At 47.8% G+C, this 14,724-nt stretch overlaps 1 protein-coding gene across 2 annotated transcripts in view; it reads right to left on the bottom strand.

The window, feature by feature from the left end:
* Pitpnc1 (phosphatidylinositol transfer protein cytoplasmic 1) overlaps positions 1-14,724 on the bottom strand; it is a 263,465-nt gene that overhangs the window by 40,517 nt on the left and 208,224 nt on the right. For both annotated transcript variants that reach the window (XM_032913822.1, XM_032913823.1), the window contains exon 6: positions 1,172-1,267. In XM_032913822.1, the coding sequence (XP_032769713.1) occupies positions 1,172-1,267 (96 nt within the window). The remainder of the gene's footprint in view (positions 1-1,171; positions 1,268-14,724) is intronic.

The following is a 14,724-nucleotide window of genomic DNA, read 5'->3' as shown; positions in this document are numbered from 1 at the left end:
GTGTGTGTGTGTGTTAGAGGACAACTTGTGAGGGTCTGTCTGTACTCTTACTACCATGTGGGGTCTTAGGCCTTGAACTCAGGACCTCAGGACTTGGCTGCAATCACCTTTAACTGTACAACCATCTCAGTGGCCTGGAGTTTTACTTTTAAAGGGTTTATGCATGGCATCTTCCATCAGCTCGAATGAGTGTGAGAGAAGAGCGTCAAGGTCCACGTGTTAGAGCTCAAGGACAAATCTGGGCCCCATAATCACACCACGACTGGCTGCCTGTAGCTGAACAACAAAAATAGCCCCGCATTGGTAGTCATCCCAGGGCTGGGACACTCACTGTTCACAAGCGGGCCACTCAAGTTCCATCAGCAGCCATTAATAAGATACTAACGGGATATAAATAATGACTGGCATCAACAGTGACACAAAGGATAAGCGGCGAGGCAGAGGGTGGATTGAGAGGGGACAAGCCGGAGGGGAAGATGGTCTCCTTCATGCATTCCCGGCCAAGAAAAGCCGCCCTCGGGAAGGTGCCTGCTATTTTAGGAGGATGGTTTCTGGGCCAGCACGAACCATCAAAGTTTAGAGGCTTGATTGAGGATTTCCTTTATGTTAAAACCAAAGACAGAAATGTAGCGCTGTCTGCGTCCTCACACAGACAGGCATTCAGAGAGGCCAATGTGATGAATGCTTAGCCCCAGGAACCCTGATGTCACGGGGCATGGGGGACGGGGCGGGGCGGATCCAGTTGGGAGGATAAGGAAGAACAAGTACAAACAGAGGGCGGCTCGGGGACTCCATTTTGAACTGGCCTTAAAGAACCCAGAGATGGAGAGAAGGTTTGGTGGTTAAGATCACTGGCCGATCTACCAGAGGAATCGGGATCTGGGTTCAATTCCCAGTAGCCCTATGGCAGCTCGCAATCGTCCCTAACGGGTCCAGTGGGGATCTGGTGCCCTCTTTAGGCCTCTGCAGGCACTGCGTGCATCTGGTGTACAGAAAACACCCGCATCCATTTTTAAAGAAAATTAATGTTAACCAGTGAGATGGTGAGACCAAACCAAATGAACATAAAAGTCACATCAAGTGTCCTAGGACAGGAAGTGCTTCGTCAATCACAGTGGAATGAACGAACGAACGAACGAATGAACAAATTGCTTCAATTATGACTACTTACCTCAGACTCTTTGTAGTAGCGTTCTGGAATTTCGTCACAGGCGATATCGATGAAGCATACTTCTCTCTCGAGGTCTTTGGCTTCACTGTCAAAAATCTGAAAGGACAGAGCAGCACATCCAAGATTAGCAGATGAAATCTTGCTGAGCGCCGGTGGTTAGGACATCGTGCCTAGGGCAGCAGGCACCTGACAGGGCACCTTCCCATGGCCCTACCCACACCCGCTGGCTTTGCCTGCCGCAGAATGTGCGAGAACCTTGACAGGCTCTTTCTTATTCCTCACTTAGGTTGTGTGGTATCAGAGGCAGGTGTAGGATCTGTCATCGCACGCTGAGGGGAAGATGAAGAAGTGGGCTGTTTTTAGAAGTTCAAGAAAGAGGAAACAAATCTTTTCCAAAAAGCTCTTCCAAAAATTGGAGACTGCTGGGTTTTGGCAGCTCATCTGGGCAGAGGCTGGGAGGGTCTGGGGAGAGCTGAGACAAAAAAAAAAAGAGACACAGCCCAAGATTAGAGGAGAAAGGTACAGGGGCCTTTTTTGTTAATTAAAAAAAAAAAGTTATTGCATTTATGTGTGTGTGTGGTGTGTGTATGTGTGGTGTGTGTGGTTTGTGTGTGGTGTGTGTGTGTGTGTGTGTCTGTGTGTCATAGATAGAGAGAGAGAGAGAGAGAGAGAGAGAGAGAGAGAGAGAGAGAGATAGATGGAGGTCAGAGGACAAGCTGCTTAAGTTGGCTCTTTCCACCACGTGGGTCCTGGGGATCTAACTCAAGTTGCCAGGTATGGATGGCAACAGATGCCTTTATCCGCTGAGCCATCTCGCCAGCCCCTCATTAACTTTTATGTGTATATTATTCACAAATAATTCACTCTCGTGGCAGGAGACAGAGACAAGCAAAGAGAAAATAAACCACAAGCCCTTTCTTTTGCCCAAGTTTAAACATTTTCTTCTCATATTTATCTCCTCTCTTCTCTCCTCCTCTCCTCTCCCCTCCCCCTCTCTTTGAGACAGGGTCTTTCCACATAGCCCTGGCTGTCCCAGAATTCACTATGTAGACCAGGCTAGGCTTGAACTCCCAGAGATTCATCTCCCTCTGCTTCATGAGTGTCGGAACTGAAGGGTTACACCACCGCCGCCAGGTATTTTTTTGCCCGAGCTGCCAAATACAACCTTGAGCTACTGATCCTCTTGCCTCCACCTCCCCCAAACAGAGACGGCAGACCTCCATCTGCAGGCCTGGTCTGCTGAGATACTTAAGACTGAGCCCAGGGCTCGATATGGTAAGCAAGCCCTCTACCAATGGGGCCACATCCCAACTCTTAAGTTCATGATAACATAAGAGTGTGATTTCATAGGGGTTGGGGATTTAGCTCAGTGGTAGAACACTTGCCTAGCAAGCACAAGGCCCTGGGTTCGGTCCCCAGCTCCGAAAAAAAAAAAAGAAAAAAGAAGAAGAGTGTGATTTCATTGGTATGTAAACAGGGTGGGTTCTTTAGGTTTAGAACTTTTTTTAAAAAAAATTTATTTATTTATTTATTTATTTATTTATTTATAAGTACACCGTAGCTGTCTTCAGACACACCAGAAGAGGGCATCGGATCTCGTTACAGATGGTTGTGAGCCGCCATGTGGTTGCTGGGATTTGAACTCAGGACCTCTAGAAGAGCAGTCAGTGCTCCTAACCACTGAGCCATCTCTCCAGCCCTAGATCTAGAACTTTATCAATCACTATACGCACCCCATATTTTAGTCTGAAGCGATGAGGTAGCCTCTAAGGATACTGAGCAGATTAGGTTTAGAAAGTCACGCTATCCTGGGAAGAAGTCTCTGGACCCCGTCTCATTCCACTACCAGGGATCCCCATTACACTCTTCCACAGATGATGGGGCATTGTAGAAAAATGTTAACCATTTAACATTTAAGATGGCAGACACCTACCAACACTGACTTGATGCACAGTGGCTGCCTATTAACCCACCCTTCCGAGGGGCAGTGCCCAAGGGCTGTACACCTGAGTCAGGTGAGCATTTCTAGCTCAGAGGCCATCCTGGAAACTCTGCCAAGGCTGCTGTTTACCCTATCGTCTGTCTTCTCCTCCGTCCTATGTTTTGGTGTGTATGTGCAAGCGCCATACATGACGTGTGCAAGCCAGAGTTTCTCTTTCACTCGCTATCTATTTTCTCATTGACTCTGAAGCTCGGTGGAGCTTAATCAGGACAGGAAGGCCAGTGCGCTGCTGGGACCCTCCTGCAACTTGTCTCCCACCACTTCATGCCACCATGCACAGCTTCTTATGTTGGTACGGGGATTGGTCAGCACGTTACCCAATGAGCCACCTCTCAGTCCTCCAACTCTCTACTCTTCTTATATGTCCTAAATTCTAAAATTAGACGGACAAATGTCTTCAGACTGGTTAGGGATGATGAACCTTCCGTCTGCCCTGAGATGTCTGTGGCACATTCCTCAAAGGCATAGAAAGCTTGGCTTTTTGATGAACCCAGTTTCCTCCCACGGCCTGTTTCAGTCCAGTGCTTCCGGGCACTCCGACTGCCTGGGATAGACAGGTGGATTGCCTGGAAATGAAGCAGACAGAGGGCGAAACCATTGAGCCTGTGTGGAGAAGTCGGTTGTGAAATGAGGGATCGTGGGAGTCAGAGTCTCAGTCTCTTAAGTGAAGGCCAAGAGGAGAAGGAAGACAAAACAGAATGCCCGAGGGAATGGGGCTTTCTAGACAGAAAATTACGAAAGAAAACACAGGGGATTGACATTCGTTGGTGTAGGCTATGGGGTTTAAAGAAGGGGAGTAGGCAGGGGTTAAGAGGGTCATTGGCAAGCTGTGTGGCTTTAACTCAGGTAATTAGTTATGTGTGTATGTGTCTGTATGTGCCTGTGTGTGTGTGTGTGTGTGTGTGTGTGTGTGTGTGTGTGTGTGGTGGGGGTTGGGTAGAAAAAGAAGGGAGAGAGTATGTGTCAGAGATTAATCAGGTGTCTTCTGTCATTATCAACTTTCTGATTGTCTTTTTAAAGATTAGTTAATTATTATGTATGTGCGAGTTGTGAGGGCACGCATATGCTTTGGAGGATGTCAGGGATCCTGGAGCGAGGCTGGTGGCCTATAAGCTCTGGCGGTCCTCCTGTCTCCACGCCCCGAGCACAGCTGGAGTTACAGGAGTGCCCGACTATGCTTCTGTAATTACTTGGATGCTGGGATTTGAACTAAAGCCCTCGTGTTTGAATAGCAGGTGCTTTAACCTGCTGAACCCCTCCCTAGACCCCCAACTTTCTCTTTTGAGACAGGGTCTCTCACTGAACCTGGATCTTATTCATTTAGCGATCGGCTGCCCGGTGGGCTCCAGGGACCCTCTTTTCTCTGCCAGGTCACCCAAATATTGGGGTTACAAATGCATGCCACCACACCTGGGGGTGCTGGGGATGTGAAGGCGTCTTCTTGCTTGTAAGGCAAGTACTTTACTGACTAAACCATTTCCCCAACTGTAATTAGAATATATATATATATATATATATATATACACACACACACACATAAAATCACTCATGATCACTCATGTTGCATTACTGCTTCTCTCTCTCTTAGGTTAGGACCATATGAGCATTTCCCCTCTTGAGCCAAGTATTACTCAAGCCCTGCCAATAGAGGGCGCTATGGAGATGCTACTGGGGAAAGGGTTGGTCTCTCTCAGGCTTGGATTCTGGAGGGCGTGTGTTCAGTCTGTGGGAAAGGATGTTGTTCTGCCCTGCTGCGTGCCTGGAGGGCAGTTACTCAATGACCTTGCAGTCCTGGCAGCGGGCCCAGGAACCACTTGGCTCTGGCCCTCCTGATGCAGGCACCCTGTGCGTTTTAGCCTTGCACTGGTAGCGCGCGCCAACTTCCTTGGCACACCTGGCCTGTAACCTCACCTTGCCTGTGTCCCAGGAGACTTTCTGTTGTTCAATGACTGGCACCCAGCTGCGGTTAAGGGAGTGTAAGGAACTCCTTTGCCACTCTGCTGGTGACAGCCACACCTGCTCCAGAGATATCAGCATCTGACACCTTAGCCATAGAGAAAGGGTCCTTTTAAAGTTTGCCCTTCCTTGGGCATTTGGCTTCAGCTCTATAGTAACCTCTACGTCCTCGTCCCATCTTGGTAGTTGCTTCCTCCAGACATTAATAACTCCTGATATTACGCTCCTTCTGTTCAAATAACTGTGATTTCTGCCTTCTGCTAGGGCCCCAGCTGATACTCATTGCATGCAGGTGCTGGGACCAGCTTGGAGAAATAACAGGGATGGTGAGAGCTGGAGTCCTGCCCTGGAAAAGTTACCAAGGCTATTTCTGAACTGAAAGGCAGAATAAAGAACGTGCTATAGAAGAAGGAAATGAACACACTGCAAACCTAGGGAGAGGAGGCGTGAATAAAACTCTATTATATATTCCCAATTTTCAGATGAGGAAAATTGAGGTTCAAAACTGTAAGGTCAGTCAGCCAGTCAGCAACAAAGTTCAGAGTGGAGGGCCTGGCTCCCGGCTCTCCAACTAGGTTCCCCATGATTGAAGACTTGTTTTTCATAGCCCTCTTGAGAAGACCATCACCAGCACAAAGTACTTCCTGCTTCCTTCTAGGAAAATGACCCTGGAGTCTGACTACTCATAAAATGTATGTTCTGGTCACCACCAAGCGTGCCCTTAAGACTTGGTGTTCACTAATCCCTGGTTCAGTAGCTCAGGTGTTCTATTAGGAGCAAACTTTGTACACTCACCGGTCTCTTTTGATAGCAAGAGGCTTAATTTGTGCCAAAGCCCCTGAAATACCAAGCGTGCGGAAGTCTGCTTGACTACAGCTCTGCAGTCAATACTTCTGGGTGGGTTTCTAGTGCCTGAACTCAGGATCACAGGTGTGAGACATTAGAGAGCCAATGTTTCTGAGACCAGTATGCTCTAGTGTTCAAGGTTTTAGGAGAAGCCTCTATGTTTTCAGTAAGTCTAAAGAATGAGTCAGGGGTTGGGGATTTAGCTCAGTGGTAGAGCGCTTGCCTAGGAAGCGCAAGGCCCTGGGTTCGGTCCCCAGCTCGAAAAAAAAAGAAAAAAAAAAAAAAAAAAAAAAAAAAAAAAAAAAAAAAGAATGAGTCAGAGGGCTGGAGAGATGGCTCAGTGGTTAAGAGCACCGACTGCTCTTCCCAAGGTCCTGAGTTCAAATCCCAGTAACCACATGGTGGCTCACAACCATCTGTAATGAAATCTGATGCCCTCTTCTGGTGTGTCTGAAGATAGCTACAGTGTACTCATATATAATAAATAAATAAAATATTAAAAAAAAAGAATGAGTCAGAGAACAGATATCTATCTCTCCAGTGCTGACCTCTGACCTTCACGTGCATGTGCACACATGTGCATGAGCACCTGCACGCATGTCTATACACACATTAACATGTATGTACACACACACACACGCACGCACGAACGCATACACGGACGCATGCGCGCATGCATACACACACCTTCGGAAATGTACACTTTGAGAATTTGTCTTAAAGTGAGTCACTTAAATTAAGCTGAAAAGATTTAGATACAAAGATTCTTAACAATGGGATGACAAGGAAGAGAAATCAGAAACTGGGGGAAGCAGATTTGCATATTTCACTGTGGGATCATGGCCACGGCAGTGAGGACGGATGTGCGTGATCAGCTCCTTTCTGTCACACGGACTGGGGAGCACGCTCTGGCTTCCTTTCCATTGCTGTGTGTCTGTAAACAGAATGTGTCCTATTCCCAGCCGTCTGGACTTCTTCCGGAAAAGGATCATCTTCCTAGACTTTTGTATTATTTTGTTTCATTTCCAAATTTTATAATTTTTTTTTTTGGGGGGGAGTGGGATTTGCAGCCTATTGGAAATGGTTTGGAAATCCAGATGCATGGATTCTGGGTTCCATTCTTGGTATTAGCCACTTCTGTGGTTTAAGGTTCAAACTCAGGGTGTGTGTGTGTGTGTATGTGTATGTGTGTGTGTATGTGTGTGTGTGTGTGTGTGTGTGTGTGTGTGTGTGTGTGTGGTGTGTGTGTGTGGGGCGTGCCTTTATGTTAGCATGTGTGAGAGACACTGGGTTTAATTCCCACTCCCCAAAGGAGACGCGTTTCTAAGCTTAGATGAGAACTCTTTGTACTGCCACGCAATCTCTCTGTAAACATGAAAGTATTCTAAAAAACAAATTGTATATTATTATCATTATTATTTAAATTGAGGGTGTAAGTAGAAAGGGGGGTCCACAGGTATCCTTTAATACCAAACCTCAAAGAAGATGCTTCAGTTCCTCACATAAACGGCACAGCGTCTACCTAACGCTACATCTTTTCCCCAAGCAAACCATTCCCACGTGCTTTTGGTTTGTTTGGCTTTCTCTGTAGTGTGTTGGTTGAGGCTGTGTGTGGAGGCAGGGCAGAGATGGCTGATGGGTAGGGATTTTGAGAAAAACCTACCAGTCGTCTCATCTTATGCTTCAGATACAATTGAAAGGACAAGGCGACCCAGCCAAGCCACTGTTCCCTTCTACTAGATTTTCAGCATCTGGGATGTGATTAATTAAGACATACCGGGGAAGGGCAGCGAGGAGGGGCGCTGAAAGCAGAAGGCTGTTTTACTGCTACCTCGTTGCTCCTGTCCTCGCCTTACTCCTGTCACTGGGATGAAATATCCTGATGATAAGCAACTTCGGGGAGAGAGGGGTTTATTTTAGCTCATAATTCCAATTTACAGTCCATCGCTGCAATTTATAACCCGCTACTGCGGAGAAGTCACGGTGCCAGGAGCCCGAGGCAGCTCGTCATCTCACCGCCGTGGTCAGGGGCAGAGGGAACGCATGCGTGCTTCGCGCTCAGCGAGCCTTCACTGCTCTCTATGCTCCGGGGCCCCAAACCAGGACACGGCGCTGCCCACTTTCAAGCTGGGTCTTTCCACATTTGTTAAGACCATCACGATAATCCCCCGCATACCTGCTCACAGGTCACTATGATCTAGGCAATCCTTTGGTAGGTGGGTAAATGTTTATACCCCTACTAGGTACGTTTCACAGTGGGCCCCTCAGAGGTGGAAGATAAGGTCTTACGGGACTCCACATCTTCATAATTCCACGTCTTTTCACAAAGTGAATCGTTCTTCTTGTTTGGTTGGTCTTTTGCTCTTTCAAGGCAAGGTTTCTCCATGCAGCCCTGGTTGTCCTGGAACTCACTCTGGAGAACAGGCTGGCCTTGAATTCAAAGAGGTCTGCCTCTGACTCTGGAACGCTGGGATTAAAGATGTGTACCACCACCACCCAGAAACTGCTAGTCTTTGAAATACCCAACACAATGCATTTGTACAGCTTTTAAAACATTATTTTGTAAATTATTTTAAAAGTGTCAATATGTAAATTAGTGCAGGTGCCCAGATACATGCATGAAGATCAGAGGAAAAGTGTGTGTGTGGGGGGGCTAGTGCTGGCCATCCAATCCTTTTTATCATTTATATTATGTATAATGTATAATATAATATATTATGTATAATTAATATATAATATATATTATGTATAATATATAATATAATATATGTTATATATTTTACTTCTTCACTTTACATCCCTCTTACTTTCCCGTCTCCTGGTCACCTCCTACCACAATCCTTCCCCCACTCCCTTCTCCTTCTTCTCTGAGCAGGTGGATGCCCCCTGGGTATCTCCCTACCCCGATACATCAAATTTCTTTAGGGTTAGGCACATCCTCTCCCACCGAGGCCAGGCCAGGCAACCCAGCTAGAAGAACATGTCCCACGGACAGGCAGTCCCTTTTGGGACAGCCCATTCCCATTGCTCCAGACCCACAAGAAGACCAAGCCACACTTCTACCTATGTGTGGGGAGGCGTAGGTCCAGCCTGTGTATGCTCCTTGGTTGGTGGTTCACACTCTGAGAACCCCAACAGTTCAGGTTTATTGACTCTGTTGGCCTTCCTGTGGAGTTACTACCCCCTTGGGGGCTGTAATCCTTCCTCCTCCTCTTCCCTAAGAGTCCCCGGGCTCCATCCACTGTTCGATTGTGGGCGTCTGCATGTGTCTGAGTCAGCAGCTGGATGGAGCCTCTCCGAGGACAGCCATGCTAGACTCCTGTCTGCCAGCATAACTGAGTATCATTAATAGTGTCTGGGATTGGTGCCCACCCATGGGATGGGTCTCACCACCACCACCACCACACTCTCCCCTTTTTAAAAATGATGTTTCTGTGCTGTGTCTATGTGAGAGTACGTGCATGTGAGTGCAGCTGAGGTCAGAAGGGGGCTTCACATGACCGAAAGCTAGGGTTACAGGTGGCCGAGCCTCCAACGCGGATGCTCAAACTAAGACCAAGAGTTTGATTGATTCTGTGATAGGAGGAAAAGAAGAAGCCTATCCCACAGTAAGCTGCACCATGTGGCCCTGGGACCCCAGGGTCTAACCCACGATCACTACGGTGGAGTGCCTACAGGACTGACTGTTGGTGCTGGCGGCCCTAGTGGGCAGAAAGGGCCCCAGACTCACTCTGGAGTCGACCTTAGTCTTGGAGCGGAATCAGAGCCCCATCTGGCCGTGCAGTGAGAGGCGAGCTGCTTTCATTTAATCCCCATCAAACGTTCCATTCGCCTCAGGCTTTAGGGGTATTAAGGCTGGGTGGATTGACTGGAATGCTGGATAAACAGCAGCCTCTCTCTGGAGAGGGCTCTGGTGGACAGCATCATTAGACTTTTGGTCAGGCAAAAGGGAAGAGTTTTCCAATGCCAGCAAAGAGGGGTATAGCAACCTGAAGGCCAGGGGTTCAATTCCCCACCCCCCTGGCACCCCCCTTCGCCCCCAGATGCTCTGAGGGGACGCTGTTCCTGGAAAGTGGTGAGCCTACACGGTCCTGCCAGGCCGGATGTCTCTGCTGTCCTTATGCTGTGCTTGGCTTCAGGGACAACTTGACTCCCTTTCATGGCATTAGGTTTGAGGGACCGTCTTACTTGTGTTTTTTTTTTTTTTTCCCGGAGCTGGGGACCGAACCCAGGGCTTTGTGCTTGCTAGGCAAGCGCTCTACCACTGAGCTAAACCCCCAACTCCTGTGTTGTTGTTTTTCTAAATGCATGAACTCATGGAACCCAGGTTGTCTTTGGAATTACTAGGCACGTGGTTGAGGACAGCCTTGAACTCCTGATTCTCCCAAGAGCTGCCGCTGCAAGCTTACACCATGATGCCTGGTTTGTGAAGGGACTGGGATAGAACGCAGCCCATAATGTGTCTAGACAAGCACTGGCACACCGGGCTACATGCCCAGCCCTTTGTTACATTTTAAATGTTTACTGCTCCGTTTTTCTCTTCAGATCACATAAATCTTTTACTTTCACTAACTTTTACATTGTTACTTTAAAAATGTTTACTATACATTATATACAAATATATAGTATATATGTATGAACCCATGCTGTGAAAATGTTTTACTACTGAGCTCACACCCAGCGTGATTTCCCTTTTTCTTTTGTTTTTTAATTGGATATTTTTATTTACATTTCAAATGTTATCCCTTTTCCTGGTTTCCCATCCATAAACCCCCTATCCTACCCTCCCCCCAGTGTGATTTTCTAAAAAAAAAATAATTTTAATTGAAAATTTATGAAGCCCAGCACACACACACACACACACACACACACACACACACACACGTGTAATTACATTTGGGAAGTGACCTAATCATTGTCTTAAATATCTATTCCCCCCCCCCTCTCTAATTTGCTTAATTTTTTTCACGTGCATTGGTGTCAGATTCCCTGGAACTTGAATCACAGACAGTTGCAAGCTGCCATGTGGGTGCTGGGAATTGAACCCGTGTCCTTCAGAAGAGCAGCCCGTGATCTTAAACACACTGAGCCATCTCTCTAGCTCCCTGGCTTGATTCTGATATTAGTCGTTGAAGAACCATTTTCTGTATCACTTTTAACTAGCTAAAATAGAACTCTCTGCCAAGATGGATTGCGAGATGGAGCTTAGGAGAAATTTGGCATAGGAGCTGCCGAGGAAATCCAGAACCTTGTACGTTACCAGGCAAGCACTCTGTCACCGAAAGACACCACAGCCTTGATGCTAATTCCCCTCCCTACCCCAAGACAGAATCCTCTTAACAGTTTAACTGGGCCCTGAATTCATGAGCCTCCCGACACTGCCTCCTAAGTATGGGAATTACGGATATGTACTGTCACAGTCTGATTCTCAGTCTGAGGACAAGGAGACACACAGTGGGGTCTGGAATTGTTGAGCCTGACCCTTTCCTGGGAGAGACCACACACCTTCCAGTCTGTACCCTTCCAATAAAAAGTAAAAGTGTTTTACTTTTTAAAAGTATTTCTGAGGGCTCTCCCCTCCCCTCTCTCAGAAAACTAGTCAAGCATGAGGAAGAGATTAGCAGGCATCCTAAAGCCCTTCAGTTTGCAGAGTACAGCACAAATGAAAATTTAGAAATTGGCTGGTATACATGAGGTCCTGAGTTCCACCTCTACAAACCAGGCACCATGGTGCAATCCTGTGATCCCAGCACTGGGGGCTACAGTCAGGAAGATCGGAAGTTCCAGATCATTCTCTGCTAAGAGCACTGACTGCTGAGTTCAGTTCCCAGCAACCACAGGGTGGCTCACAACCATCTGTAATGGGATCTGATGCCCTCTTTTGGTGTGTCTGAAGGCAGCTACGGTGTACTCATATAAATAAAATAAATAAATAAAATCTTAAAAAACAAATAAACAAAACCAAAAAAAAAAACCCAGGCAAACAACAAGCCTCCAGCTGCAGAGAAGATCCAGTACCATCTTGTTTATAAACACAAACAATGGCACTGCACTTTCATTAAAAACCACGCACATATGTGTCTGTGTGTGTATGTGTGCATGTGAGGTAAACTTGGTGGCTGGAAGAGGGCAGCCTGACATGGGTAGTGGGAATCGAACTTGGGTCCTCTGAGTTACGAGCTACTGAGTCATCTCTCCAGCCCTCAGTTTTTCAGTGGTATCTTTCCAGGGTTGGGGGCTGTACATGTATTTTAAGCATGGGGGGGGGTCTTGTCATTCCACAACAGTTAAAAAGTTAAAATGTAGAACCGACCCATCACCCTCAGACAGACCCATAGCATATCCTCCATGCACTCAAGCTCTGGAAACCATAGACACATCCTATTGCTTGGGCTCTGTAAGGGTCTCAGACAGAACCTTGGTACCATGTTTGCCTACCACTGGTAAGACCCCCATGTGTGGCTCTTAGCACTATAGAAGACAGAAGTCCCAGGCATGGAAGGGAAACTCAGAGAATGTAACATTGGAGACAGGCTTAGCACAGCCCCCTCCTGACCCTTGTCACTGTGCAGGCTTTCAGAGTTTGTGCCTTTCTAGTGTTGAACGGTTTCCCGTCGTGCGGCCGACGTTTACCCATTTCTCTGAATAGTTGGGAACGGAAAGCATCTGAGGACGGGTTTTTGCATGAACTCGAGTTTCCACACAGGAGCGGGCTTCCTGGGTTGTGGGGTATGTGCTGATTCTCCCATTGACACAGGGATCAGTGCTCCTACAGTAGAGTAAATAGTGCTCCCTCCCCGACTCACGTCTACCAGAAAGCTCAAGAAAGATCTTATTTGAAAACAGAGACTTTGAACATGTAATTAGTCAAAGGTCTTATGAAGAAATTCTGGGTAGCGGAGGGTCCCTAAATCTGATCCTGATAAGAAGGGGAAGGGATGCAGACACAGTGAAGGCATTGAGCACCTGATGTGGGGAAAACACCACAGAGACAGATATGGGGACAGACGGGGTGGAGACGCAAGCCAAGGAATGTTTGGTGGCACCATTAGATGCTGAAAGAGACAAAGAAGGAAGCTTGAGAGGGCCTTTGGAGGGCCATGGACTCCTTGAGTTCAACCCTCTGACCTCCAGCACAGTGAGGTCAGAACACTTCTGTTGTGTGGAGACACTTGTATGGTAGTCTAGGAAACTCCCACAATCCTCTACTCACACCCAGGCCACAATGATGCCCGCCACCCTAAACACGTGGCTTTGTTCTCAGTGGCCAGGCAGGAGCTTCTGAGAGGCCCCAAGGTCCACAGGTGCTTTCTATGCTCCACCTCCCGGAAAGGTTATAGAACTGTGTATGGACAGACAGAGACCCGCTGAGCGCAGTCTGTCCGAGGGGATGGAGGGGCAGGAGTAACTCAGGGCCATGACTGTGAGGTTGGTGAAGTTCAACACAGAGGTCATCAGTAAAGACTGGGTAGAATGGGGACACGATGATCAAAGAGCAAAGGACAGTGGGTAAAGTGGCAAGGCGGAGACAAGATGAAAAGGATGGTGGGGTGGACACAACTGTGGAGAATTCTCAGCCATGATGCCTTTGAGGGAAGTGACATTTCGAATTGGGTGGTGGTGGTGGTGGTGGTGGTGGTGGTGGTGTTCAAGTCTAAAAGCGACTTGCGCAAAATAAGAGGAAGGCACTTAACTATTGTAAGCCATGCCTCAAGGTTGCCCACCCCACCCAAGAGGACCTCAGGAATCCCCAGGCTCCTGTGAGTGAGGCTATGTGGGGAAGAAGCAAGACAGCACCAATGTGGAAAAGACGTTTATGGGGGATGGGGAATGGGAGTGGGGAGGGGGTGTAGGAAAACACTGCCACCAACGGCCTAGTCAGGCGCTCCAGGCCACGACAACTAATTATGGGTGAGGCAGAGACTTTCAGTACAGCCGTACAGCAAGGTCACAAATGCTACTGCCGAATTCATCAGCTAAAAAGGCTTTAAAAGGGGGTGGGGGGGGGGGACTTGTAAGTTTAGGTTCCAAGGGTGGCTGTAACAAGGTTCCATTCAGAAGTTGTTCTAATTTTGATGCAGATGGCAGCCTAGGAGCAAAGCCTCTCCCTGGGTGGGCCACAGCCTCCTTTGGACACAGAGGTGCCCGGGAGATGGGGCCCCGCACCTCCCGTGGGCAGGTGTGGGTATTGGCGCAGAGACGGCTGTATGGTTTCCCTGCAGTAAGATCAATAATGGGTCCAAAAATAAATCTCAGAAGCTGAGCTTAAAATAGCTCCAATTTCTCCCAGTTCTTTCTTATTTCGGTTCACAAGGTGGTCTCCCGGAGCCGGAACGGCTGGTTTTCTCTCTCACGTTGACAAATTGAAATCGAACCTGAAACTGCTGGCAGACCCACGTTTGCCTGGCCTGCACCAGCCTCCCCTGGAGGTGACTTTGGTTTCCCGGTTCCCTCAACTTTTTTTTTCTTTTCTTTCTTTTAGCCCACACAATGAGTGCTTTGCACAGAGGCAGAGTTTCTGACACAGAATAGTTAAGGTATGGGGGGGGGGCGCGTTTATTTTTGTGCCTAACTCAGCCTTGAGGGAAGAGAATGAAGTACAGGGGACAGAAAAGGCTTGCGGGGACCTGGCTGGGGTCACCATGTAAGAGTGGGCAAAGGGATGAGGCCTGCAGCCTGGCTTGCTTCTGCCGTCCACCAAATGAGTATCCTGAGGTGTTTCAGGGCCTGCGTCTCTATCCAGCTCATT

Source organism: Rattus rattus, chromosome 9 (genome assembly GCF_011064425.1).
Source record: "Rattus rattus isolate New Zealand chromosome 9, Rrattus_CSIRO_v1, whole genome shotgun sequence".
In the NCBI taxonomy this organism is placed as follows: domain Eukaryota; kingdom Metazoa; phylum Chordata; class Mammalia; order Rodentia; family Muridae; genus Rattus; species Rattus rattus.
Note: the sequence above shows the minus strand (reverse complement) of the source record. Positions and strands in the feature narration are given on the sequence as shown.